We start from the raw sequence: 27,257 nt of genomic DNA, 5'->3' as shown, positions 1-27,257 counted from the left end.
TCGGGGGCCTGTTTGGGGGGCTTCCTGGTGTTTGTGGGTGGGTTTCGGGGTCTGGGAGCACCACTGGGTATGGATAGTTTAGATAGCAAGAGGTTTGAAGGAAATCCATGGAGGCAGAGGGGAGTTAGGGCCTAGCTGCAGAGCGCACGCTGAGTGATTTTGCAAATTTTCTGAAAAGTGACTAAGTCCACATTTTTGTACTTTTGCTTTTTGGCTGTTTGGGGGTCTTCTACTTGTTTTCGCCTGAGTTGACGGCTCTGGGGCCATTGCTGGGAAGGTCTAATACCGGATAAAACTGGTTTAAACAACATCCATGAGGAAAAAGGTTTTGGCACTTTTTGTAACTTAGGGTTCGTTAGGGTTAGCCCTAGCAGCAGGATTGCATGTGTTTCGGGGTGTTCTTGATTTTTGAAACTGAGTTCTGGGGTTTTAGAGCACTCGTGGGAATGTGTAATTTTTGTTGCAAGCGATTTGAAGAAAATCCATGGTGGGAAAGGGGGGATCACTTACTCTGTGAGAGGCACTTAGTGTTGAAAACATTTAGCCATTTACACTTAAAGGAAGAAAATGACACAGACTTAAGTTTCAGGAAAACAAACATACCGTTAAACCACCACCCACCAGACTCAAAAGCAGTAGTATGGTGGGAAAGGGGGGATTTGGCATAGTTAAAGAAAGCCTTTGCCACTATTCTTAACTTAGGGCTTGTTAGGGTTAGCAGTATTTCTATTGCATGTGTTTGGGCGGGGGGGGTTCGAGTCTTGGAGCGATGCTGGCTATGGATACTTTTGCTTGCTTGCAAGTGGTTTGGAAATACAATCCACGGTGGGTAAGGGGGTATTTGGGCCTACTTTTACTTTCAAAGTACGTTTTGTCACCAGTTTTCTGCTAGGCCTCGTTTTTTGAGATCTGATAGGGGGTCTTCTACATTTTTGCGACTGGCTTTAGTAAGGGTCTGGGTGGGAGCACTGCTGGGAAGGTCTAATTTTGTTCTAAAACACAGTTTACAGTACACCTAGCTTGAGGGGAAAGATCCGCTAAATTAATTTGCCCATACTTATTTATCCTTCAAAAGGTGACTCAGACAGAGTACACACTTTCAAAAATATTGTACTGTCTATTAGGAAAATCAAAGTGTGACTTTTTGCACTACACAGCGTACATACCTTATATTTATTTATCAGTGGTGTTGTAATAGCACTTCCTATTTTTCGTTCAATAATTACACGCCGGGTTTCAGTCTGTGCAATGGGGAAAAAAGGATGGAGTCAGGCTTCACATTAGCGAGCCACAATTCAGCATCCGCCAGGCAGGCAGTGGACAGGGTGTCTTCTGGTCACCAACATTGATGGACGAAGCGTCAGCTGGAATGGAGGAGTGCCGCTAATAAGAGGAATTGTTTGCTGCATGCAACTTACTTACCAAATTCAACAGGACAACTACAACAACATACAGATACAGTATCCATTGTTTTCTTCTATGAGTGTGACTCCATTTCTTGGATCTCTGCTTCTAAATTGATCCCTACAGCCATTCTATAGGTTTTACTTCGGCTAATTTTTAAACCTAATTTAATGTAAGAAGTGTTTCTCTGAGTGCAGAGATAGGCAAGTGAAAACGCTGCAGCCCTGTACTGTCGCATTCTAGTACTACTTACTTTTCAGTAACAATGCATGCAGTAGGGCATGCACTTCCTTTATGTCACTTAAAAGATTTATGGTTAGCTTTGTACCCAAAGATTTCTTTATCTTGAATTATTGTTTGTCTATGCTGTGCTTTTTTTTCTCTCAACAAAACCTACCCAAAAAGAAACCCCCATTCCCATCCATTTTCCAAACCCTAACCCTCTTCCCCCGGGCTGTGTGGTTTTGCTTGATGTGTGACTAAATTACATCAATAATTCCACACACTTGCTGGGGAGGATAAGGTCATAGCAAGAGGCTGGTGAAGGAATCCGAGGATATATTCTAGACTTACTCAGCTTCAGTACTATTTCTTGTAGTAGTAGCCAATGTCAAAGAAATTCAACGCAAGTACTAGTTATACTTTCAATACTTTACCATTTGTTAGGCTCTGTGTGGCACTGTTCTAGTGTACTGTCACCTGCTATATTCTCTATCGTACCGTTGTAATGCTACAGTAAGGACAAACAAGGTTTCATTTTCTTTTTTTCCATAGGCATGCAACTGCCACTGTGTCACACCACTAGTACCACCGCAATGAGGACATTTCATCCGCCCAGGATTGCCAACCTTAATCGCCATTTCCCGTGGAGCCAGCCCTGGGCCTAGCCCTACTTTCAAACACAAATTACAGGTAAGATAAGCGTTTGGTGGGAGGTAGTATAATGGAGTATTAGGAATAGACGAGAGATTGACGGTAGTACTACTAAAGTCCTAGGACTCTTCAGGAAAACAAACTTACTGTTAAACCCCCACCCACCAGACTCAAAAGCAGTAAAAAACAGGTATGGTCAGATAAAGTTCCAAAAAGTATATTTTTGTAGCCCTAACAAAATAATCTCCTGCAAGACCCTCCCTAACCCCAACGATTGTCCTTCAAAAGTCCCAAAAACAACCCAACTCCCAATTCCCACCCCCCAAAAGTCTCTAAAAAAGGGGCAAGGGACACTACACTACGGGAGGGTGCTGTTGACTTTAGCGGCCAGGGCATCATACTCCTTGCGGAGGGTGGCATGGTCGAAGCGGAGGCCCTCCACAAAGTTCTTATAGGTTAAGACCTCCTGCTCCAGGTAGGACACTCTGAGGGATAAGCGGCGCTGGCGTGTCTTGCAACTCCTGTGGGGGGCAGCTGATGTCTTTGCTGCTCGGCGGTGGCGGTTGGCTTTGGTAGCCCGGCTCCGTACCGCTGGAGCACTGCGCTGGCTGGCAGCCCGTGGGGGCACGGAGGAGGATGCAGCTGTCCCAGTGGATGTTGTTGTTGTACCGGTAGACTGCGTCTCCTCCTCCTCCAGGGCCACCAGCCGCCGATATTCGGCGACAGTGGCATCCAGCCTCCGTTGCCGGGCCATTTGAGCCATTCCCTCCTTGATGGTCTGTTTGATTTGGAAGGAGCAACTATATGAAGAAAGAAAGACATAGTCTGTAACCAATGCTCCTTAAGATTAACACAAAATGATTGAGCAGAAAGTTGTGTCACAGTACAAGTAGCAAAATGAAAGCACAGTACATAACTATTGAGGACAGTATCTATCTAACCTCCCACTTCTTCATCCTTGCTCTAACATTAGTGGGAGTTTAAGGAACAAATTCTACGAGCACTATGGACTTCCATTACAGTCGACTATGACAGTACACCAGTCTTATTCTTCTTCTTCTCTTTTGTTTAGGAAAATTGGTACGCGTTATCTTCTGCAAGCCGGCATAATGCCAGCGCAGTTAACTTGCACCCGAGAAAAACAGACGCACACCATGATGAGTGAGACAGACTTGCGTTCCTGTACCGGTACAGTACATGCAGGTGGTGACTGGTGAAGCTCATATTTTTCTATTACGGGTGGCACTGAGAATACTCTGTTAAAAGGGCTACTGCTTAATTAATTTAACTTTCACCCTACAGTGCAAATGAGTACTAGAGAAGGAAAAAGAAGAAACTAAATAATCTGATTATCTATCACTTCACATGGGGTGTATTTGATTACATATGGGATGACTTTAGGTGCTTTGCTTTTTATTGAGTGAACAGTGATACACCCACACATGAATGACGTACTACTACTAAACTAAAATTATTAAGAGAGGTAGGGAGGGTCCACCGTAATAACCGGATATATGCTGTGCTTGCAGTTGCAATACAAACTACTGCTACTATTCATGGTAGTATTTGGACAAAATTACAACTTCTTTTCCTTGCCTTTCCTACACTGGAACGGACGTGCGGGTGCGGTGTTACATGCTCTTCAAAGTAACACTTAGTTCATCCAGTGACCGTCTAATCTCTCTAGATACACATATGTTATCTAAGAGTCAGATAGTACCATGATCCAGGCATCCATCCATTCAAAGTATATGCACACATACAGTTTCTGTTTCACCCACCAAGGCTGTTCTCCTTCCACCCATTCTTGCTTCATCATTCACCCAGCCATGCACCATACCATATTCTTTCCTTCTCAGCCACCTCGGGGACCAAGCAAACACATATCATTCTTCTTTGCCAGTCATCATTAAATTTCTCGTCCTTCCACACTTACTTACACCCTTCTTTCGCTTTTCGCTCATCCCATCCATCAAGTTCATCTCAGATCTGATTGGCATTCTTAAAACTTCACAGCTAAGTCGAAGTACATTTAGAGGAGGCTACTACCTGGTTGATTTATAATACACCCGTGCGGAAAGCACACTCTGCAGTCTTCAATCTCAATAAGTAAGGAATATATAGCTTACCTCTGCCCGCCACCACCGTGTGAACCCTCACAGGAACGTCCGGCACTTGCACCGCCTCCTCCCCAGAGTCCTCGTCCAACACCACCACCTCAGCGCTGGCCCCGCCACCAGATGTTCCACCTACAAAGTACATTTAAGAATGTTAGAATACACCACTCACTACTATATAATATTTGGTCTAGGAGGAATAAAGAAATGTGAAAAAAACAGAATACAATGTAATAATTTGTGACTGTCTACTCTAAAGTAAAAATTTCCCTTTTTCCAGGGAAGGCTGTTGTCTTGCTGCACTTTTTGGCACAACTGATGAATGCTTGCTTTTTATTTTTAACACGCACCACTTTTTCTCCTAACAGACAGAAGCTTGACTTCTAAGAACACAAGCAGGATCAAGTTCAAACCAGGTGAGAGCTCGGCTCGACCACAAGAAATGTGTCCAATTAATCGTCAGCACTAAGCACTTTTCCATTTTCAGTTAAAGGTTTAGTTTTATGACAAAGTTGATTTTAATAAATGTGTTTACTTTTAATAAAGCTTTTAAACTTAAATAGACTCTGTGGTTTTTGGTCCTCCAGACTAGAGTGGATGAGCTAAAGGTTTTGGAATTTTTGCAAGCATGAGTCCGTGCCTCTGACACTTCTTGACTCTGACTCCGTACTCTTGTCCTGCGTTGGATAATCTAATCATCATTGGGGATCAATCATCTGTGACTTTGGGAGCTAAATGACTCTGCCACACTATCTAGTCAGTAAGGTGATTGGGGGTTCAACTACAAAGTCTGTTATCACTGAGGTATGTGGAAAGTCTAACAGCACCTATTATAATTGATAAGCTAAGCAATGCATTATTTAGTGTCCATAGTTCTGTGTGTACAGATTTGTCCCTGCAACAGTAGTAGAATGGATTGTCCTACTATCCAAACCAAAAGTAAAGTAGTATCTTATTCTTTCTTGGTGGTCATTCACCTTTTTATTGTTGGCAATTGTCAAAGCATAAACATTTAGAAGACTTGAAAAGACATTATGGACAATCCCAGAGGACTGCACTCAGTGCATAGAGCTATTGCTGACTAGAATGGGAGTCCAATGGAATTGCCAAATGTGCTATCTTAGTTAGCTACACAGACAGACTAATAAGAATAATCTAGTAATACCACAGGGAGTCATAGTCGAGGCAAGATAAGAATTTAGATCCAGTCTACAAGAAGATCAAAGACGATTTAGGAAAAATCAAATGAGGAACGCTAGGAAAAAATAGGTACTCTATATTAAAATTAAAACTTACTGGGGCCAGCAAAGGAGCCCTTGCCTGCCCGGTCCTGGCCTGCATCCTGAACAGCACCCTCCTCCTCCTCCTGTGTCCTCTTGCCCCTGGGGGGAGCTGATGTACAACATGAAAGAAAGAAAGACCAGAAAACATGGATGATATTTGTCAACCAAATCAAACATTTCAAAAGAACAATAACAAAATATTTTGGCGAAATAGCAAATAGACAACTATTCCACGGGATATATTGACCGATCTCATGTGGTCTACTACGTTATTAGTATTGCTTGATTTGCAGACCGTTGACTTGGAAAGTTCCTATGTAACTCACTAAACAAACTACTAAAAAGGTTTGCCTAGGCCTGGCAGGCAGCAGTCCGCAGCACGCGAAGTGACAGACAAAGTCCATCGTGCTTGCAGATCAGTGAATACTCAAACTATCAATCCACCGACCACCACCACTATTTCTTCTTATAGCCATGTGTCTAAAGGAAGGACTGGACTTGAGTCTGTAGGGGCTGATTTAGAAGCCCCTTGCGGCTCTTTTGCTCCATTGTTGCGTGACTTTTGCCCACTGACCTCATTGTGTCATTTGCATCTCTGGCGCTGAAGAAAAACTTTTTCACATTCGAGGACGAGATGTTCCTGCAAGTAAAAGGCTCAGCAATGGGTTGTCCCTTCGCACCTGAGATGGCGATTCTCTACATGGGTCAGTATGAAGAAAAATTTGTGTTTAATAACAACCCGTATCGAGGCCATATAGGGCAATGGCTCAGATACATAGACGACGTTTGGTGTGTCTGGACTGGCACTCCAGACATGTTGGAAGAATTCCACACGTGGCTCAACAATAGAAGCCCTGACATCAAGTTCAGCCTTTGTTATGATTCCAAATCCTTGCCATTTCTGGATGTTGAAGTATCCGCGACAACAGAGGGTTTGTCATGCTCGTTATACCAAAAGAAGACTGATAAAAACAACGCCTTGCATTACAGGAGTTATCACCCGAGAAGCCTGAAAAACAACCTGCCCTACGGGCAGTTCCTCCGGGTGAGGCGAAACTGTTCGTCTGTCCAGCACTATGAAGTACACGGCCAAGCCCTGATGTCGAAATTACAAGAAAGAGGTTACCCTCGGAAATTGCTGAAGCACTCTATGAAAAGAGCAAGATGGACCCCCAGGGAGTACCTCCTAGAAAAACGACTTAGATCACCGACCCAAAGGATAGTGTGTGTGTCCACGTTCGGCCCCCACACTCATCCTATACAGAAGATCATCAGGAAAAGCTGGTACCTGGTAGAAGACATTTTACCGGATGTTGGGTTACCACTCTTCGCCCTGAAGAAGAATCGGAGCATTGGCCAGTTGATAACATCCACCCGTCCTCCGCATAAAAAAGAGACTCCAAACACCATCTTCGGTGCCAGCCCAGTTATGGGCCACCGGAAATGCGGGACGTGCACCGTCTGTGATCTTACAATGGAGGGTACTCTTTTCTCAGACGGCAGCAAATTTTGGCGCCACAATGAACACACCAATTGCAAAACGAAGAACACAGTATACGCCATCCAATGTCCCTGTAATAAGGTGTACATAGGGAAAACCACCCAGGAGGTGCGCCAAAGAATCATCCAACATAGATCAAGGATCAACAACAAGAACTTAACAGCCCCGTTGGTGTCCCATTTTTTACGGCTGAAGCATTCTGTGAATGACATCAGATGGACTGTCTTGGCTGTAATTAGGGGCGGCAGTGGCGACATCAATGCACGCCTCTTGCAAAAAGAGGCGTACCTCATCCTTAAATTTGATACAGCCAACTCCGGCCTGAATGAACTTTCTGAACTGGGCAACTTACTTACTACCTAACACTGTGCTATGCGTCCCTGCTACAATGATTCTGCACCATTAATGAGTCTTGCTGAGCTGTGCTGCTGCTTTAGATGTTCCTTCTCTTTCAGAATAAACTAATGCCCCGGTCTAGAAATGTGTTAATTCTTATACGTGGTACAGTGGCTTCCAAAGGCTGTCAGTGATTGCATTGTTCTCTCCATAGGGTTCACAAAATCGAACAAACACTGCCCTCTAGTGGCATTTTCCCCTTCCTGGGAAAACCTTGTTCCCTGCCGAGCGCTCGAATCTGTATGCGCAATGTCGTATGTATTGAGAGCGTTATACCCTCACTGTATGAAACCCCATCCTCAATTCATAATTGTGCTCGAGTGTGGCGGCGGACATTTATTCACGCACTTCGGATTAATATCCCTTGTGGTGCCGGCCCCTTTAAGTGCACAGTCTTCTTTCTATGGGGAAGACTTTGAGGTCCCAGCATTCCTTCTGTCATAAAACAACTATGGATCCGGGCCCCGGCACTGAATGTCAGACGCCGGCGGCCACCGAGTGATTTAATCCTTTTTCCGGACCCGAGTGAGTGTTTCCCTGTCACCGGCGCATTTCGCCTTGTATTATAATACAGCTCCCAATTTGTAGGTAGACGCTTGGTAACATCCCTCATTTTTTGCACAGCTCCTTTTCGAAGGATATTTACAATCCTGGCAACCCCCGGACCCGTTTTTCGGTCGGGGCTACCGTCGCGCCGCCTGCTCACATACGAGGCCCAGCTAAGGTAGGATCTAGGCCTTTAATTGCTTCACAATTCGTCACATCAGACTTTCTCTGCTTGTCTGAGCACTGCACCCCAATTAACCATCAAATCACCCTTGCCTTTGCAGAAAGTACTTAATTGGTGAAGCCACTGTCCACGTGCCACCCCCTTTGCAGCCCCTGTGCGCTGACTACAGGTAACTAGTGTTTGTCTGTGAACAGTCAGAGAGGTAATCATCCTAGCAGTGTCACACATTACTTATACCAAGTCCTATTTCTTACAGAACAGGACCCATACAGTCCACGTCCTGAGGAGAACCCTAAAACCATCAAGGGTTCGAAACGCGTTGACACCCAGCCTGTGATAAGGAAGATGGGTGCAGCGGGGGAATAAACAATATCACTAGTCCCGCCCCTGCTGTTCAATCTCTAAAAACACCTTTTCACAGGTCTTTGTGGATAGGCAGGCAGTCCTAAATAGTTGTCTGTTACCGCCTTTCCATTGGTACACATTTCGAAGGACTGTGTAGTTTTATGAAATGTTTTAATGTTCGAATATGTATTGTACATAGCAAGTTGGTACTTGGTGTTTCAAGATTTGGAGTATTATTTGTGATTTATTTTTTCACCGTCATTCATTTGCCACTTGTATATATTGTGCACACTTATATCTGTTTGCGGACTCAACTGCTTGACAACTGTCTCTTGTATGTCATTGGTGAAATAAAAGAAACCAATAACAAAAAAAGATAAATAAATAATTTCTAAATGAATAGTGTCCCACGTAGCACAGAGTGGCTGGGTGGGGTGTAAATTTGTTATAAAGTGAACCGGACCAGCCATTTTGTTCTGTTTATCGACTGTTGAGGTCCAGGCTGGTCAGGGATAGGACCCAAAACCTCCTTTTGTTGACTTTTGTGACGCAGCGGCAGAACAAAAGAGGCGCCATGGTGCGGTGTATATTAACAAAGTGACGCATATGGGAGCGTTCCGGCGCAAGGGAGGGCGTTCCTGCGCAGGAACGAATCCTAAAAGTGGCTGAAGGAAATCTACAAGATGTCAATCAGTCACTTTTAGGACAATGATGCGCGACTCAAACCCTGCGCCTGCTTGAAGCCGACGTACGGCTTGATGCAGCATTGGGGAGATAGGGCACCCCAGAGCATTGCTGGAGCTGCGCCATCGTTGGCACGCAACTCCAGCAATGCGCCGCCTTTACGGCACAGATGCGTAAGGCTTCTGTGATGTTTTGGGCCCATGGTGCGCCACATTGTAAATACGGCGCACCATGGGTGGTGGTGGCATGGCGCACAATTACTGGCGCATCCCTGCTACTTTGCAGGGATGCGCCGGTAATTGAAAATCTGACCCTTAGTGTCTAGCATTACGCAATTCTTTACACTACACTCATACATAATTTCTCAGGCCAATGAAATGAACACAAAATAGAAAACTAATAAGCATAGTAGCAAGGCTACTGAGAAGGAGAGCAGTGCACCTGAAATGCATAGAAGATTTTGAAATATAATTTACCTACAATGTAATCGGCAGCATTATTGCTCTTGGTAAAAAACAAACATTTGCAATATAATAACACACAGAGCGGGATAAAACAGAGTAGTGATGAAATAGATAGAAATAGCTACTACTACTCACCAAGCCCGGGGATCTCTATGCCGAGCACGTCCAGCAAGTCGCGTTCCCGGTCCATGAGATCCGTCCAGCGATGGGTGGCCTGGTTATAGGTGCACCGGACCCCAGAGTGTTCAAACATGGCCCGGCACACCTTCTCCCACCGCTTCCGGCGCTCCCGGATCCCGTAGCTGGTAGCGATCCTGCCGCCTCCCATGATGGTCTTGGGGAGGCGGCGCTGGACGTGAAAGACTAGTGCGGCCACCTCCTCCGCACTAAAAATCTCCCGAGCTGTAACTGTCTCCACCCTCAAACGCACGCATGGGGTGCGGGACCCTTCCCCTTTGCGGGCTTTTTCCCGGCTCCCTTTGCCATGGTCTGGGCAGAAAGGAAGCAAAATAAGAAAGAAGAAATAGAACAGGGAAGAAGAAAAGAAAAGCGTTTAAAAAAGTAGTTTAAAATTAACAAAAAGTAGCAGAAAACACAAAAATATAGAGCTAGAAAAATAGAGGGATAGATAATAAGTAAAATAGATCAAAAAAAGCTTCAAACAAGCAAAGGATGGCAGAGATTTAGAAAGGATACAGAGAGCATGCCTAGAACCATAGCAATAAATGAGAAACAAGATGGCCGCGCCCGTTCACGACTGCGTGGGTAAGTTCGCGCGAGATTTTCCTCGCGATCACACGCGAAATTGTACTAGCGAGCCGCACACTTTGCGAGATTACACATAGCGCCCGGAAACGGAATTACGTCACGCAAACAAGATGGCCGCGCCCATGTACGACCGCTAGGGTAACTTCGCAAACGTTGCGCTACAAGCGGCTTGCGAACACGCAAAAAATCACGCGAACAAACACGCAGCAAAAAAACAAATGGTGTATTCGCACGAATTCGCGGCTTCCGAAATTGATCTCGCACGGATTCGCGCCCCGCAAATCGCGCGAAATTGCAGAAAGACGATTTTTGCAAAACTGAAAGCAATCAGCAGGTGCAAATCTTAACATTAGTAACCATTCACTCTAGTGCTTCCTGAGGGGGCCCTCCAGAGTTCAGTTGCCTATTTGCCACTATTCTATGACCCTGCTCTGACCCTCACAGCAGGCTCATAGAATAGCTACAAGTAGGCCATAAAGGTCCTGTGAAAAAAAATTGCACTGCAACAGAAAGCAAATTACATATAAGGAAGGAAGCAGGTGCCAGCCAGACTGGAAGTTTAAAAATCAGTGACACATTAATCAACCCCAAATTAATTCATGGCAGTTGAAGCAGGGCAGGTGTGCTTGCTTTTTTTCACCCCCATAATCTACAGTGATAAACCAACCAGAGGGTGGCAGTGAGGATGTACCAGAGGGTGGCATGGGTGTACTAGAGGGTGGCAGTGGTGAAACAGAGGGTGCTGTGAACCTGTGATTGATGAACCAGACGTAGAAACAACATAGTCGCGGCCGTTGCAAGCCGACAAGTAAGTTCGCAATTGCGAACTGGTACACAAACCTCGCGAACTGGCAGAAACCCTTGCGAACACAAAAAAACACAAATATCCACAAATTCGCGAGAGTTCGCGGATTTTGCGGATTGCGAATCCGTAAATACGCAAGTTCGCGTACGCCAGATTCGCAAAATCCACCCATACTTGGTCGCATTGTCTAATGTTTTAAAACGGAAACAAGAAGGAGCAGTGGATGCACTTTTGTCAAAACTGAACGATGAGTGGGCCCTATGTATCTGCATCAGGAAACCCACCTAAAATTGGGCAAACTTCCCCGGACTACTGATGGCAGGGACCCTGTAATGAATGGACCACCACCCATGATAGCCTGCGGGCAGACTAAGCCCAACCTTTAACTCCACCATCCAGTGTTACTTATAACGGCTGTATTGGTGACAGTGGCGTAACAATCGCCCCGCATCCCCTGCAGTATGGCGGGTCGCTGGCCTGAGAGCTCTAGACTGGCACGGAGAATGGCGGGGGGGCCCCCTCCATGTAGTTTGAGGGGGGCCCCCTCAAGTTTTGTTACGCCACTGGGCCTGATGTCAACACGTGACTCTCGGTCATTGAGGCTCTGAGCGGAATCAGAAGAGGTGCCATGCTTCCAGAATGTTCCCTTATCTACGAATCCACGAATCAATATTGTATTCTTTCAAACTGCAGCCTGTCGCGTCATCCTGGACTCTGCAGCCCCCGGAGGAGTCCTCCTGGCCATGCTCTTCTCCAGCCTCTTGATAGAAAATATCAACAAACTGAAAGGTAAGTCACCAAGAAAACTGCAGACCTCAGTGTGAGACACCAAAGAGTTCACTCACTCCAGGGCCTTGAAACCCTCACGGGTGAGTAGCGCGCTTCACAAATCCCTGATTGATGATTGATTGAGGGGACAACCAGCCGCTACTGGGGTGGGATTGTGTCAACCAAAGCCATTTACCACCAGCCTAATCCATTATTGGACCTACACCCGAGCACCAGATACACCGCTTTAGCCACTGACCCTTGGGCATTAAGGATATCAGCCCTCCGGGAGGTGGTGTGCGATTAGGACTCTTCAGCACTTAAGACCGATTAGACAACCACCAATAAATCATATACCAGTACTTAAGTTCGGAAAAAGGAAAGTAATACTTTAATTTATTGTTAACATGCAATCTAAAGTCTGTGTTTAGCAATCATAGGGCATTGAATTGGTCCTACCACACAATCTATAAATGAGTCTAAAATACTCTTGGTGGATTTGCCTTGTTAAATTAAGCACGATATATCAAAGCGCTCTGCCAGGCCCCGGCCCTACTCTGTGATTCTCTTCTCATTCTCATCTTTTCTTTAAGATGCTCCCAGTCACCTCACTCTGAATCTAAGGGGACATGTTTACCCATTCTTTCAAAAGAGACAAACACCCAAAAATACAAGGATGAGACCTATGTCCTTTTATTAATTATATCTTAACTCCCAGAAATTTGCAATGCAGTGCATCCCATTTCAAGCATCACACATTGATGAGTTCTAAAATCAATAAGGCCCAAAATAGGGGAGGAGCCAAGATGGCAATCGGAACAGTCGCATAAACGCTTGGCTCCGAGGGCCCTTGCTCCCCGCACGTCTATCCTGAAGATAATCCTGAGCGAGGTTTGCTGATCTAAGTTGCTGAAGGGAAGCAATCACTTACCGTCTGTTTCTGGGGCTCCACCGTGCAGTAGATCCGAAGAACTGTCCCCGTCTGCTTGCCGGCCTTCGTGGCGCTGAAGCCGGGGCCTCGAGTGCAGAGGTTGCCCGGCAGTGATCGTAGCATTGGCGGCCCTGGTCGGGATGAGAAGCCGGTCAGTGGGAGCCTGAGAGCCGCGAGCCGGGAGAGTTGGTACCAACCCACTCCCAATAGTGGGTTGCCCCGTGAACCCGAGATATTGCCGAGCCGGAGAGAGCCTGGCCATGTTAATAGTCCCGTCCGGGAACCAGCGGGTGGCTCCCGGCGAGCTGCGGGGAGCACGTCCGGCCTTTTGGTGACTCTCCTTTCTGCAGCAAGCGCCGACTGTCGAGGTCCAGCCGTGGGACCTGCTGACTCTAGTGGTCGGAAGAGACTCTGAAGTGGAGGGGAAGAGAAGGAGAACGAGATGGCTGAAATGGCGGATGGCGCCTCGGAGTGCGCCCCTCCCAGGGACAGAGAAACCGCTGAACTTGAGACCCCCGGAGTTCGGCTACGTGGGGAAACGCTTACGCGTAGCCACGTACTGGCTGCACTGACAACCTTGCGGACTGCCCTGCTCCGGGGAGCTCGGGACTTGGAAGGAAGGATCGCCGCCATTGCTGACCCGCCATTTTGTAGCGGAGCGGTTTGCTTACGAGTCGGTGCTGATGCGTCTCCCTCTGCTGCAGTGTCGTGTTCCCCGGATGAGTCTACAGTCTTGGAGGCGCGAATAGATTTGGTTCCTGAGCTTATTGTCGTCACATCTGTTCCGCAAGTGGTTGTCTCATCGGGGCCTTTTTCTGACCAGCGAGTGGAGAAGCTACATCGATCCATGGTACATGAGGCCCGGACTGTGCTGCGGTGCTTCCCACATCCTGTGCTTTCCTTTCCGTGCTTGGCGGACCCGTTTTTGGACTTGAGACTGTTGGTGGTCTGGGTATTGTTGCATTCCGGCCTTCGGCATGCATCGTCAGTTGTCTCTCGGTGGCTAGGACCATGTTGGGCAGCGGCGCTACCTGGTCTGCCTGGAACGATTGAACCTTTTGTACCGAATTGTATCCCATCTGCAGGACTGTTTAACATTGATACTATTGACAGAAGTGGCCAGGGGTGACCTCGCTTGGGACTTGGAGGAACTTCTTGCTGGTTAATGCTGATTCAAGGGCACGTTTAGTGGGGCTGTAATTGATTGCGTTTTATGTGCTTGCTGATACGTGTACTTTTCTATTGCTTCTGTTTATACGATTTTAGTATGCGGGGTTGGGGGGCAATGGGTAACCGAATCGCCGGCTCTTCTCCTCACATTTTTTCTTCTTTTTCTCTTTTCTTTTCTATATTTCGGGTCTCTTATTTAGAACGACAGGCACGCTGCTGGGGGGGTAGGCCATAGCCTTTTGCAGGGGTGAAGGGTGGGAGTTTGGGGGATGGGTTTGTTTTCTGCTCCTTTTTTTGTTTCTATGGCCCTTTGCCCTTTCCTTTTTCGATGTCGTCGTCTTCATGTCCCCAATAGTACGTTCCCTTTTAGGGGTGGGGCTCGCATGCCGTGCTTGGTACGTTACTATTGCATTTATCCTGACTTTGGTACTCTTCTCCTTTCCCATTCAATCTATGTTCATCATCGGAGTGATAATGTGTTTTTAACTGACTGTGTTGGGAGCGGGAATGACAATGCGATTTCGATTTTTCGATTAAATTTTTTGGTTATTTAAAAATGAACCGTTTCTAATCCTTGTTATCACGTATTATCTTGATTCTCTGCTGTATCCTGGATGTGGCTTTGTTTTTAATCACCGGATTGATGCGATACTTCTTACTTAATTTCTGCTCGATTTAAATAGCGGCCGGCCACACTGGTTGTAGGCCGGTGTTTGTAATTTCATGCTAATAGAAATAAAGGTTCTTTAAAAAAAAAATATTAATAATAATAATGCCCAAAATAACCCTTTCTAGACTCTCTCCTACTCTACCCCTCCTTGCATCATCTGACACCTTTTACTACACCAATCCCCAAAAATAAACTTTTCAAAACTCTTCCCCTCCAAAAACCCTTTTTACTCATCCAAAAGCCTTCCCCTACTGCGCTAACCTGAAAAAAGAAAGGAAAAAAAATACTTCACTCTTCTATCCCTCCACTATCCTTTTCAATCAAAATAACAGACTGACATGTTCACTTCTCAAATTCCATATTCCACTATACTAATTCACCACTAATCCTTTATGGGTTCCAGAGTAGCGTGCTACTCGCCAATAAAGCGTTTCAACACCCCATCAGGGTTACAAGTGCTCTTTAAATGCAAACCTTTTTCCTTTTCTACCCCTCCCCAACCCTTCTCAATCCAAATAACTGAGTAACATATCCACCTCTCAAATTAATTTCATGTTTCACCATACCAATTCCACACTAATCCTTATGGGTTCCAGAGTAGCGGGCTACTCGCCAAAAAAGTGCTTTAATACCCCATCAGGGGTATCAAGCGCTATAGAAATGCAAACCTCTTTCCCTCTTCTATCCTGTCACCTACCCTTATCTATCCAAATAACCGAGTAACATATTCACCACTCACATTTCTTCATATTTCACTATGCTAATTTTCAACACTAATCCTTTATGGGTTTCTAGAGTAGTGTTCTTCAACAGCCCATCAGGGGTAACAAGCACTATATAAATACAAACCTTTTTTCCTCTTCTATTCTTCTGCTATCCTTCCGAATCCAAATAACTGACTAACCTATCCACTACTTAAAATTTACTTGGATGTTTCACTATACTAATTCAACACTAATCCTCTATGGGTCCCGGAGTAGCGTGCTACTTGCCAAAAAAGCGCTTCGACACCTCATCAGGGGTAGTAAGCGCTATACAAATGCAATTACAATACATTACAATACATATTAAAGCCAGAGCATATATGTCTTTTCTTGTGAGACACAGTACGTAGAAGAACCATGTACTGATGGAAGTTAATCTTATTCATGCCCATGACTTCTAAAAGTTTAATTCCTCTAGACACTAAAATGCACTTGACCCAAAAGGCAAAATAAGCCTGCATGTTTCTATGTGTTGGCCTAATTTGATTCCATGACTACTAAGTACAGGACAAGGCATTACCTTACAATGTGGTAATTCATATGTCCTGATAAAAACCTGAGAGGACACAGAAATAGACTGAAACATGTTGGCAAAATAGAAGGTTTCCTAATAAACACCTACTGATATTTTCTAACTATACCTATCACCAAATATTAAAGGTAAGCTGTGGTGTTCCTGATTTTATTTTTATCTAAAATATCCGTGACACACAATATAAAATGTTCTTCCTGGAACATGGTTGAGCCCTGGATGAGGCCCGATGATGAAGCATACACCATTAGAGTGGGTGAGGCTCTTAAGAAACGAACCACAGTAGAAGTACTTTGGGCCCTACACTCTGTTTCAGATCTAGAAACAGTAGTAGATGGGACCAGAAATTCCACCACAAAATATCACCAGATACCTCGAGTTGGAGCTTCAGTCCATGGAGCCCTGAACCCGAGTAGGTAGCATGTTACAACCTGGGTCCATATTACAGATGGTGCCCCAGGGGCGCAAAGAGCATTTGTGCCAGCTTTGCTCACCCCCGTGGCACTTTGGTATTACAAAAGGGGGCGCAGACGCTTGTGCGTCACCTTGTATACTACCTATAGCTCTGGCACACTTAAAGTGCCAGTGCTATCAACAGAGGGTGTTTCCTTATTTGCATATGGAAGTGCCCAATGCAAATGTTGGAATCCCTTTGACTCTGCACCTGCATCATATTACAGACACGGGCGCAGAGTCAAAGAAGCCCTCATGAGGTGCACTAGCAGTGCACCATTTAAATGGTGATGCACTGTCAGTGCGCCACCTGACAGCAGCAATATGCAGAGGTAAATGGGGTGCCATGGACCCTCCAGACATCCCCTCGCAGGCGGGTGCAGTCACTGACTGCACCCACCTGCGAAGGGGATCTATAAACCTCTTTGAAAGTGCAGGCGGCTGCTGCCTTCACTGCCGCTCTGTGTTTTCACAGGAATGCACCGCCCCCAGGGACACGCAAGTTTGCGGCTTTATCATAATGGGGTGCAATCCATGCTAATACGTAATATCGCCCCTGATGCTGTAATATATTTAAAGGCAGGCCTGGGGTAGAAAGGGTGAGGAACCATCAGAGCCCACTACAGGTGCAGCCTGTATAAAAGGTATACAGGGCTAGTGTGGGCCATCGGCTGTGGTCCGTGTGTGTAGATTCTAGCAGGCAAGATAAAATTAGACTACAGAGGCAAATCGATTTATTGCTCAGACCCTGCAGAACCTATGCCTTGCATTGTGGGTAAACTGGAATCTTTATACTTCATAAAAGTAGACTCCTGTAGGTTAGACACAGGAACCTACAAACCCTGTACGATAAGACAAATATTGGCTTAATGCAGAATATACAAATTGCTAGTGCCTGGTAAGAGCAGGGAATCCAAGCACTGCAAGATAGAGAGGTCACCCTCAGTGCACAGTAAAAGGAGGGAATCCGCACACTCCAGGGTAAGACCATGACACCCACACACTACTGCAATGACACTGAGATCCAATCACTGCTGCAATGACTCGGAAAGCCACGCACTGCTGGGTAGATGCTGAGATCAACCCACGACTGCTGGGTGAAAGGCAGGACCCTTCACACTGTAGAGTAAGATGTGAGACCCTTCACACTGTAGAGTAAGATGTGAGACCTTACACACTGTTGAGTAATGTGCTAGTCTAGCCACCCATGCTCCTCATAGTATATTCGCAGGAAGATATGTTTGTTTACAATGTGACTCTGTATCTGTCACTTCCTTGTCTTCTCCAGGTGAAGGATGCTCTGATGCCGAAGACCACAGTGTCCTGACCATTGTTTTGTGCCTTGTTCTGCTCGCAGTCACTGGTTTCTGTGCAAGGAGTTTCATGTGGTGTAAGTACCACTTACTATTTATTTCTTTATCTGTTTGAAGACTATATCTTTCTTGAGTTAAATGTTGTACCCAAGAATGTTTTCAGTACATAGGGCATTACATAGTAAAGGTGATGATGCAAACCAAAGGTTAGACTTTGAGATGTGGACCTGGGGCATCTTTCTATGGGAGAGTACGCAAACGTTGTCATGAGCTTTTGTTGGTCCTGATGATGGGGCTGCGCCCTGTAGGCATGCTGGAGGGATTCTCAATGTATCAGATATTTGTCAAGGAAGATGAACCCAAGACAGGGAATGGGGATGGGTAAGCCTCACCCAGGACCGGGGAAACATAAACTGGAACTAAGTGACCGGGCTGTATATCTTCATCACTCACTTCACCTGATTGGTATTACGTTACCTTGAGGGTAATCAGGGATCAGCATGTTAGCCCTACAGAACATCTGGGAATCTGGACTTCCTTTTAACATTGTCAAAGACCTGGTTAATAAGTCGATAAACCTCGTCTCCACTGAAAAAGATCAAGCAGACTTAAATAAGAGGGTCCACACCTGGTTTGTGATTCAAAGTTATTCAAAATGCTCACCACAATTGTACCTAGGCACCAGCTTCTCCAGAATGCTGTAGGAAAGCTTCTTGGCAATGAGGATGGGGATTTTACCTGTTAAAACCCACATGCCCCCTTGGAAACGCTCATTTACAACCATCCTCTGCAGATTATGTGGAGAAACCAAAGAATATGTGTTGCATTTTCTGTGTATTAGCAAGTCTCTAGACCAGGAGAGGAGAGAGTTGTTAAATCCACATATAAATGAAATGCAGATCCGGTCTTGCAGACAGGCAGTGAAGGCGTGCTTTGATGGGGCCAATGTTAGACTAGTTTGCAGTTTTGTCAGTTTTATGAAAGAAGTTCAAACAAAACTAGGCACAGAATCCGGAGTACAACCACCCACATCCATGGCCTCCCGCCAGGTTATTGCATATGATTTCCACCTTGCATAGACACTAAAACTAGCAGGCCACAACTCAGCAATTGACCATTTAGATCTATGGACCCAGGTGACGACCTAAGTCCGGGACCCGCATACAGACTTCGACTGAATTAAGAAGTTCATTATAATTTTATCACATGTATTTTTAACCAGTTAAATTCTTGCTTTTAGAACATAGTAACCCTGTTTTTAAGGAAATATGAAATTGTGTTATGTATGTGTTTTTTATAGTTGTACAGACTGCTAAGATTTTAATTAATCAAGCAATAAATACTTACTTACTTACGTTACCTTGAGGCTGTGTAAACATGTGCCAGAGCCCAGGATGTCCACAGTGCAAATCATTGGTGGCCGCTAGCACAAAATAAGCAATGCATCCACAACTGTGTGTGCTCGGCCACAGGACCAAAATCAACCCACAGCTCTCTACGCTGGGCCACAGGAACAAAATCAACCAACAGCTGTCTGCTTCTTATGTATTACTCGTAGTCCAATTAGTAGAAAAATTGTAGTTTATTCGTACAAGAGCAGTACCACCCGTAAACATCCAGCTCCATCTGAACCAACCTCCAACTGCTCCCAAGACCAGATGGCACGGACCCAAGGCTCTAGAACATCAAGAGAATCTAGGGTCCGTACCGAGAGCACAGTTACCAACATAACACATCTTCCCCCTTTAAACAAAATAACACAAAAAAAATTATGAGTTCAACTTATTTCTAATGCGAGTAACAAAATCAAAGAACCGTACAGGTTTTTTGCGTAAGCGCTTAGCTTCAGGAAACTGATGAACAGAAATACTATTGTTTTATTGAGAATAATCAGAATTGTTAGAAACAATAGGAGTAGAAACCAACAATATCAGAGCAACCAGTACTCGGATTACTGTAATCTCCATTGCTGCAGACATCAATAGTACTATTTTCGGAAGTGGCCACAATGTCAAAATTGTGCTTGGGTGGAATGTGTACTTCTTTATATAATTTTTTGCTGCCCTTGAGCACAGCAATTCTGTTTAAATTCCATACTTTACCATTAGAAAGTCGAACTGAGTTTTTTAAGACATCTTCTACAACAAAATGTCCCATAAACTGGCTTTCTTAACTTTCACAAGCATACCGACTTGAATAATAGGATCTTTCTTAAAACCTCTTCTCAAATTGAACCTGTGCTTGTTGACAACGTGTGTTCTCTCAATCCTTTTCTTAACCTTATCTAAATCAATATGACATTTGGTAGAAGATATTAAGCAAGATGGATTAATTTTTATCCTAGGTAATCTGCCACTCATACTCTCAAGAGGGGCGCACTCAGTCACATCATTGGGGGTGGTTCTATACCTCCACACGGTTTTTACCACTTGAACTTTCCATTTGTCATCTTCAACCCCAACTATTTGCAAAGTGCCCTTAAGTACTCTGTTGAATCTCTCAATAATTCCATTCCCACTAGGATTATATAGACGTAGTACAATGTATGACACCATTCTTATGAAAATACTCCTTCGCCTTATTGGATAAGAACTGGACTCCATTATCTGTAATGATACGAATGGGTAAACCTTCCTAAGTAAAAGCCTGAACTAGAAACAACAAGACTGTATCAGTATTTACTCTTTTAACCACTTGTATGACAGGCCACTTAGAAAAGACATCTATGGCTGCCACCATATATGTGCTCAATGGACCAATAGGACCCGTGATATCCATGACAATGGTTTCCCCAAGGACCATTTGGATTATAATGTTCCCCCATATTGGGTTTCAAGGTTTTCGAAGACTTGTCTGAGTTAGCACAACTGACACAATCCCTAATGATACGTTCAACAAAAATGTCTAAACCTGTCCACCAAAACGTTTTTTTGACTGATTGCTCAGTTCTGACAATACCATTATGAGCTTCATGGCCATGTAGAACAGTCTGTCTCATGCCACTGGGAGGTACAGCTTTATCACCTCTCCAAATGGTACCTTCAGTAAAAGATTATAATTTTTTCACCTCCCAAAAACTCCTAAGTTCAAGAGAAAGATTTTTCTTGGAAGACCAACCCTTAACAATGCACTTTTGAACTTCCTGTCCCATCTTTCAGATACTCAGCGCACCAATTCTCTCTCTTAATTGGCAAAGCACCATCATGCACTGAAGCGATTTGAAAATCGTCCCATGAATTCTGAACACACTCTTTGATGGGCAAAGGAAGTCTGGATTAGACATCAGCAGTCACATTGTCTTTACCGGGGACATAAACTATTCTGTAAATTAAATCTTGCAACTACATGGGCATTCGTGCGATTCTAGCGGAAGCTTTGATCATCGGTAGTGAGTAAACGCACCAAAGGTTTATGGTCACGTCTAATTTCACACTTCTTTCCCCAAACAAACACTAAAATGTTCTAGAGCCCACACAGGCTAAGGTTTCCCTTTCAGAAGTGGAATATTTCTCCACAGAAGGGGATAAGGCCCTTGAAGCATAAGCAATTATGGCTTCACCCCCATTTTCTATTCTTTGTGCTAAAACAGCTCCCAATCCTTTCGAACTGGCATCTGTAGTAATGATACAAGAAAGCTGTGGATCAAAACTATTAAGTGCAGTAGCATTTCCAATGGCTGACTTGACATCTTTGAATTCCGTTTCCCATTCAGCATTCCATATAAATGTACTTTTGTTTTTCAGTAACTGTCCTATGTTGTAAACTCTACAAGAAATGTTTTGTATGTATTTGGGGTAAAACGCTATTAAACCCAGAAATTACCTTACATCATCTTTAGAATTTGTAGACGGTGCCAGTCGAATTGCCTCTATAAGGTCAGGTTTGGGTTTGATATCATCTTCACAAAGTACATGGCCATATTTTGATTTGTTTGAACTATGATATACAATGTATAATCAGCAAGTTCTGCTGTTTTTTTAAATACCACAATTCTAATAAACTGATGAAATTTTAATACTCATGTCCTTTGAATACACTTATGTTGAATATTGCTGTTTCATATAAGCCTGTAAATTTGGTAACTCACGCATAGACCAGACTCACCATTATTGACCCATATTTTGTTTTGAGATAGAGGCCCATTAGGACCATATCCTTTGTGCAAAATGCTGGAAAAGGAAATTTGTTGTTTTTGAGTATAGACCCATTCCTTTTCCGGGTGAAAGGGTAACTCCCTCCTTATTGTAGAACTAAATAACTCTCCAATGCTATCCCTTAACACTTCTGGAAACTTATTTCACATATTTTTATTGCATTCATTAGGTTCTCCAATAACCATGACAGGGTTCCGGGCTGTTGGGATTGAGAATGATGTCAAGCTTACCTTGTTCAAACCATCCAAGAACAGAAGGTCCATGTTTGGATATGTAAAATTTAGCTATGGACTCACGGTCTTTAAACTTAGACAAGCAAACGAAAACCAATAATCTCAATCCTCTCTCCTAAATATCCTTCAGGATTAATGTCACAAGGATTTAACTTGGATCCAAGCGTGTCTACGAATTTGGATTGCCATACATTTTCATTTATTATGGAATAGGGAGACCCAGAATCAGGATAGATTTGTATCTCCGCTCCACCAATCATCATGTCATAAATAAGTTTCTTTTTAACAGCATTATTTTCAAGGTTCAAAATTACTGAAGGGTCCTCTCTAATATTCAACATGTATAACTTTCCAAATCCCTGTCTTTAGTGTAACAATCGCTCTCACCCGACTCCCCTTCTTCCACACATTTTACTTTCTTCTTTTTGCATTTCCTGCACACTTTGGCCAAATGTCATATAACCCCACAAAAAGAACATTTTTGTTTAAAGGCAGGACAACTTTTGTTATTTGCTAAATGTAACCTACTGTTGCACCTATTACACCTGAGTTTATTTTTGTCGGAGACATTACTAGGTTCCTTTGTAGATATTTGTTTTTTAAAATTAATTTTGGCTACAATGTTGCTAGTTTTACTATATTCCTCTACTTTAACTTCTTTTGCACTTCTACATGACATTTCCGCCTTTCGTACTATAGCTAAGATATCCTCAAGTTTGGAATCACCATTAACCCACAACCTATCTTGAATAGAAGTGTCCTTTACATGCATGAACACTTGGTCTCTGATGAAATCTTCTTGTAATGTAGTGTAGTTCCTATGGGTCATATATATCAAGCAAAATTGTGATCGCAATTGCTGAAATTTGCAGAATTTCGGCATTTGCGATCACAATTTTGCTTTGTGGTACGTATAAGGCACATCTGTGTGCAAAATAAGGAATCGCAAAATTTGTGATTCCTTATTTTGCAATTGCATTTAAGGAATTGCAAATTTAGCGATTCCTTAAATGCAATGTAAGAAGCACCAAAAAAGTGCAATTTGGCCTTAAGAAATCGCAAATTACCACCAACTTCAAGCTGGTGGCAATTTGCGATTTCTGTGAAAGTTTTTTCAAGTGCAATGTGGAGCACATACATGCCCTTAGGGCATGTATGTGTGCCACATGTTCACCCATGCTTATTTCAGGAGTGCAACAGGATGTCCTTTTGACACCCTTGCACCCTTGAAATTGCATTCTCAATTTGCGATTCGCTAATTGCTAATCGCAAATTGAGAATGTCTTTCCATTCATTCCTATGGGCCTCTAGGCCCATAGGAATGAATGGGGAGGTATGGGGAATGAATGGGGAGGTATTCCTTAATTGCGAATCGCAATTTGAGATTCGCAATTAAGGAATATGTAGGATTCGCAAAATGTATTGCAAATCCTACATACATAGCATTTTGCGATTCTGAAATAGAGATTCACAAAAAATCGCTATTTGAGAATCACAAAATGACTTTTTGATACATATGGCCCTATATCCCTAATAGGCTCTGCGCATTGGAATAATATACACTATAGTTTTGACATAGGACTGAGTTCAGTATGTCTCTATCGAGTACATTAAACTTAATTACTTGTGTGTGCCAGCTAACTCAGAGGTCACTAGAAACTTCTCGAATGAACAAGAAGGGATTTGTTTCTGACAGCTGCATAAACATGACAACTTTGTTTCCCTTAGAATCGTAACAATCTCACAATCGTAGAAACTATAGTTAACCGTTTCTCAGTCATTCATGCATGCTTTGTTTCTACAGAGTTACACAGAAATAGATAGATGGGCATTTCAATAAAAAGGGTTTATTGAACAGTCTTCTTTCTTATGCAAGAGATATGAACTGCTACAATCGTAAGACAGAATGCGAAGTATAATACGTATAGCATTAGCCGTAGGATAAAATAAGACTGCAATAGCATGGTGTGTAGCTATGACATATATTCATAAAAATGCATACATAAATAACACAGGCTAAAATACTCATCTGGTGCTTCTAAAATAATCCTAACCCAGTGTACCTATCCTAAGTGTAGTACGAGGGAAGAAGTAGGTGCTGTTTAGCTATAGTCTAGCTATGGTTGCTAAGATTTGCCAAAAGTCCCTCTAGGTTCTAGTCCGCTCCATACCTTAGAATGAGTGAAGTAAGAATCTCTTTCCGGTTCTCGATCTCTAACACCCCACAAAAGGAGTTAGAAACACTGGAGCTGGATTCTCTGCGAGGAGGATGACAGCGTCTGGTCAGTGTGTCAGTTGGGGACACGACTTCCTTCCGAACTTGCGTTGGCGAACCGCGTAGTGCAAGTAGGCAGCTGGACCGTACCATACCGTGGATTGCCATGGCAAGTGAATGTATATTTTTATGGGCGAAATTTGCGAATTCGTGTTCTGCGAATTTGCGCGAAAACGAATTTGCAATTCGCAAAATCCGCGAATTCGTGCGAATCTGCGGATTTTTGTTTTTTTGCGCGTTTGCGGGATTTTTGCGTGTTCGCGGGGTTATTTGCGTGTTCGCAGGGCTTTTTGCGTGTTCGCGGACCGCTTGCATGGCGAAGTTACCCATGCAGTCGTGTATGGGCACAGCACCCTCTGGTTCACCACTGCCACCCTCTGGTTCATCACTGCCACCCTCTGGATCACCACTGCCACCCTCTGGTTCACCCCTGCCACACTCTGGTTCACCCCTGCCACCCTCTGGTTCACCACTGCCACCCTCTGGATCATCACTTCCACCCTCTGGTTCAGCACTGCCACTCTCTGGTTCAACCCTGCCACCCTCTGGTTCAACACTGTCACCCTCTGGTTCACCACTGCCACCCTCTGGTTCACGACTGCCACCCTCTGGTTCATCACAGCACCTCTGGTTCACCACTGCCACCCTCTGGTTCAGCACTGCCACCCTCTGGTTCACCACTGCCACCCTCTGGTTCACCACTGCCACCCTCTGGTTCACCCATGCCACCCTCTGGTTCCCCACTGCCACCCTCTGGTTCACCCCTGCCACCCTCTGGTTCACCCCTGCCACCCTCTGGTTCACCCCTGCCACCCTCTGGTTCACCACTGCCACCCTCTGGTTCATCACAGCACCCTCTGGTTCACCCCTGCCACCCTCTAGTTCAGCACTGTCACCCTCTGGTTCACCACTGCCACCCTCTGGTTCACAAGTGCCACCCTCTGGTTCATCACAGCACCTCTGGTTCACCACTGCCACACTCTGGTTAACCACTGTCACTCTCTGGTTCAGCACTGCCACCCTCTGGTTCACCACTGCCACTCTCTGGTTCCCCACTGCCACCCTCTGGTTCACCCATGCCACACTCTGGTTCCCCACTGCCACCCTCTGGTTCACCCCTGCCACCATTTGGTTCATCACTGCCACCCTCTGCTTCACCCCTGCCACCCTCTGGTTCAGCACTGCCACCCTCTGGTTCAGCACTGCCACCCTCTGGTTCAGCACTGTCACCCTCTGATTCACCCCTGCCACCCTCTGGTTCACCCCTGCCACCCTCTGGTTCAGCACTGCCACCCTCTGGTTTACCCCTGCCACCCTCTGGTTCATCACTGCCACCCTCTGGGTCAGCACTGCCACCCTCTGGTTCACCACTGCCACCCTCTGGTTCATGACTGCCACCCTCTGGTTCATCACAGCACCTCTGGTTCACCACTGCCACCCTCTGGTTAACCACTGTCACCCTCTGGTTCAGCACTGCCACCCTATGGTTCACCACTGCCACCCTCTGGTTCATCACTGCCACCCTCTGGTTCATCACTGCCACCCTCTGGGTCAGCACTGTCACCCTCTGGTTCACCACTGCCACCCTCTGGTTCACCACTGCCACCCTCTGGTTCACGACTGCCACCCTCTGGTTCATCACAGCACCTCTGGTTCACCACTGCCACCCTCTGGTTAACCACTGTCACCCTCTGGTTCAGCACTGCCACCCTCTGGTTCACCACTGCCACCCTCTGGTTCATCCCTGCCACCTTCTAGTTCACCACTGCCACCCTCTGGTTCATCACAGCACCCTCTGGTTCACCCCTGCAACCCTCTGGTTTACCCCTGCCACCCTCTGGTTTACCCCTGCCACCCTCTGGTTCATCACTGCCACCCTCTGGTTCATCACTGCCACCCTCTGGTTCACCACTGTCACCCTCTACCGAGACCTTTTGTGACGCAGCGGCAGCAGAAAAGATGCGCCATGGTGCTGGGTATTAACAACGTGACTCATCTCTCTGTGAGATGCGTCACGTTGTAAAGCCCTGCGCCATCACGAGGCGTTCCGACTCAGCCTCCTAAAAGTGGCTGAGTGAAATCTACAAGATTTCACTCAGTCACTTTTAGGCCAATGCTGCGTCAAAACCCTTCGCCTGCTTGAAGCAGGCGCAAGGCTTGATGCAGCATTGGGGAGATAGGGCACCCCCAGAGCATTGCTGGAGCTGTTCGCAAGCGCGACGCAGCTCCAGCAATGCGCTGCTTTTACGGCACAGTTGCGTGACGCATCTGTGCCGTTTTTGCCACATGGTGCGCCGCATTCTAAATGCGGCGCACCATGGGTGGCGGACCTGTGGCGCACAATAACTGGCGCATCCCTGGGGATGCGCCAGTTATTGTAAATCTGCCCCTATACATTTAGCCAACGAGGGAGCACTTACTGATTAGACAGTAGAAAGTACTCCAGTTGAGTAGAGGTATTGCAAAAAAAGGTGGCATCTTCGTGGACAAACATGCAGGGCGGGATTCATTCTGCCCCCTGTTAGACTTGTTTTTTTGTGCCCTTCTGCCCTCTGTTATTCCCTTGTTTGTGTACCCTTCTGCCCTCTGTTAGACTCGTTTTTTGAGCCCTTCTGCCCTCTGTT

The 27,257-nt window shown here is 45.1% G+C and overlaps 1 protein-coding gene across 1 annotated transcript in view; it reads left to right on the top strand.

Annotated features, from left to right (window-relative positions):
• Nucleotides 1-27,257, top strand: part of LOC144784213 (uncharacterized) — a 255,285-nt gene that overhangs the window by 135,904 nt on the left and 92,124 nt on the right. Inside the window, exons 4-5 of the mRNA XM_078662868.1 lie at nucleotides 12,064-12,159; nucleotides 17,947-18,048. Coding sequence (XP_078518994.1) covers nucleotides 12,064-12,159; nucleotides 17,947-18,048 — 198 coding nt within the window. The remainder of the gene's footprint in view (nucleotides 1-12,063; nucleotides 12,160-17,946; nucleotides 18,049-27,257) is intronic.

This window comes from Lissotriton helveticus, chromosome 10 (assembly GCF_964261635.1).
Source record: "Lissotriton helveticus chromosome 10, aLisHel1.1, whole genome shotgun sequence".
Lineage (NCBI taxonomy): Eukaryota > Metazoa > Chordata > Amphibia > Caudata > Salamandridae > Lissotriton > Lissotriton helveticus.
This window is presented reverse-complemented; position numbering and strand designations above follow the sequence as displayed.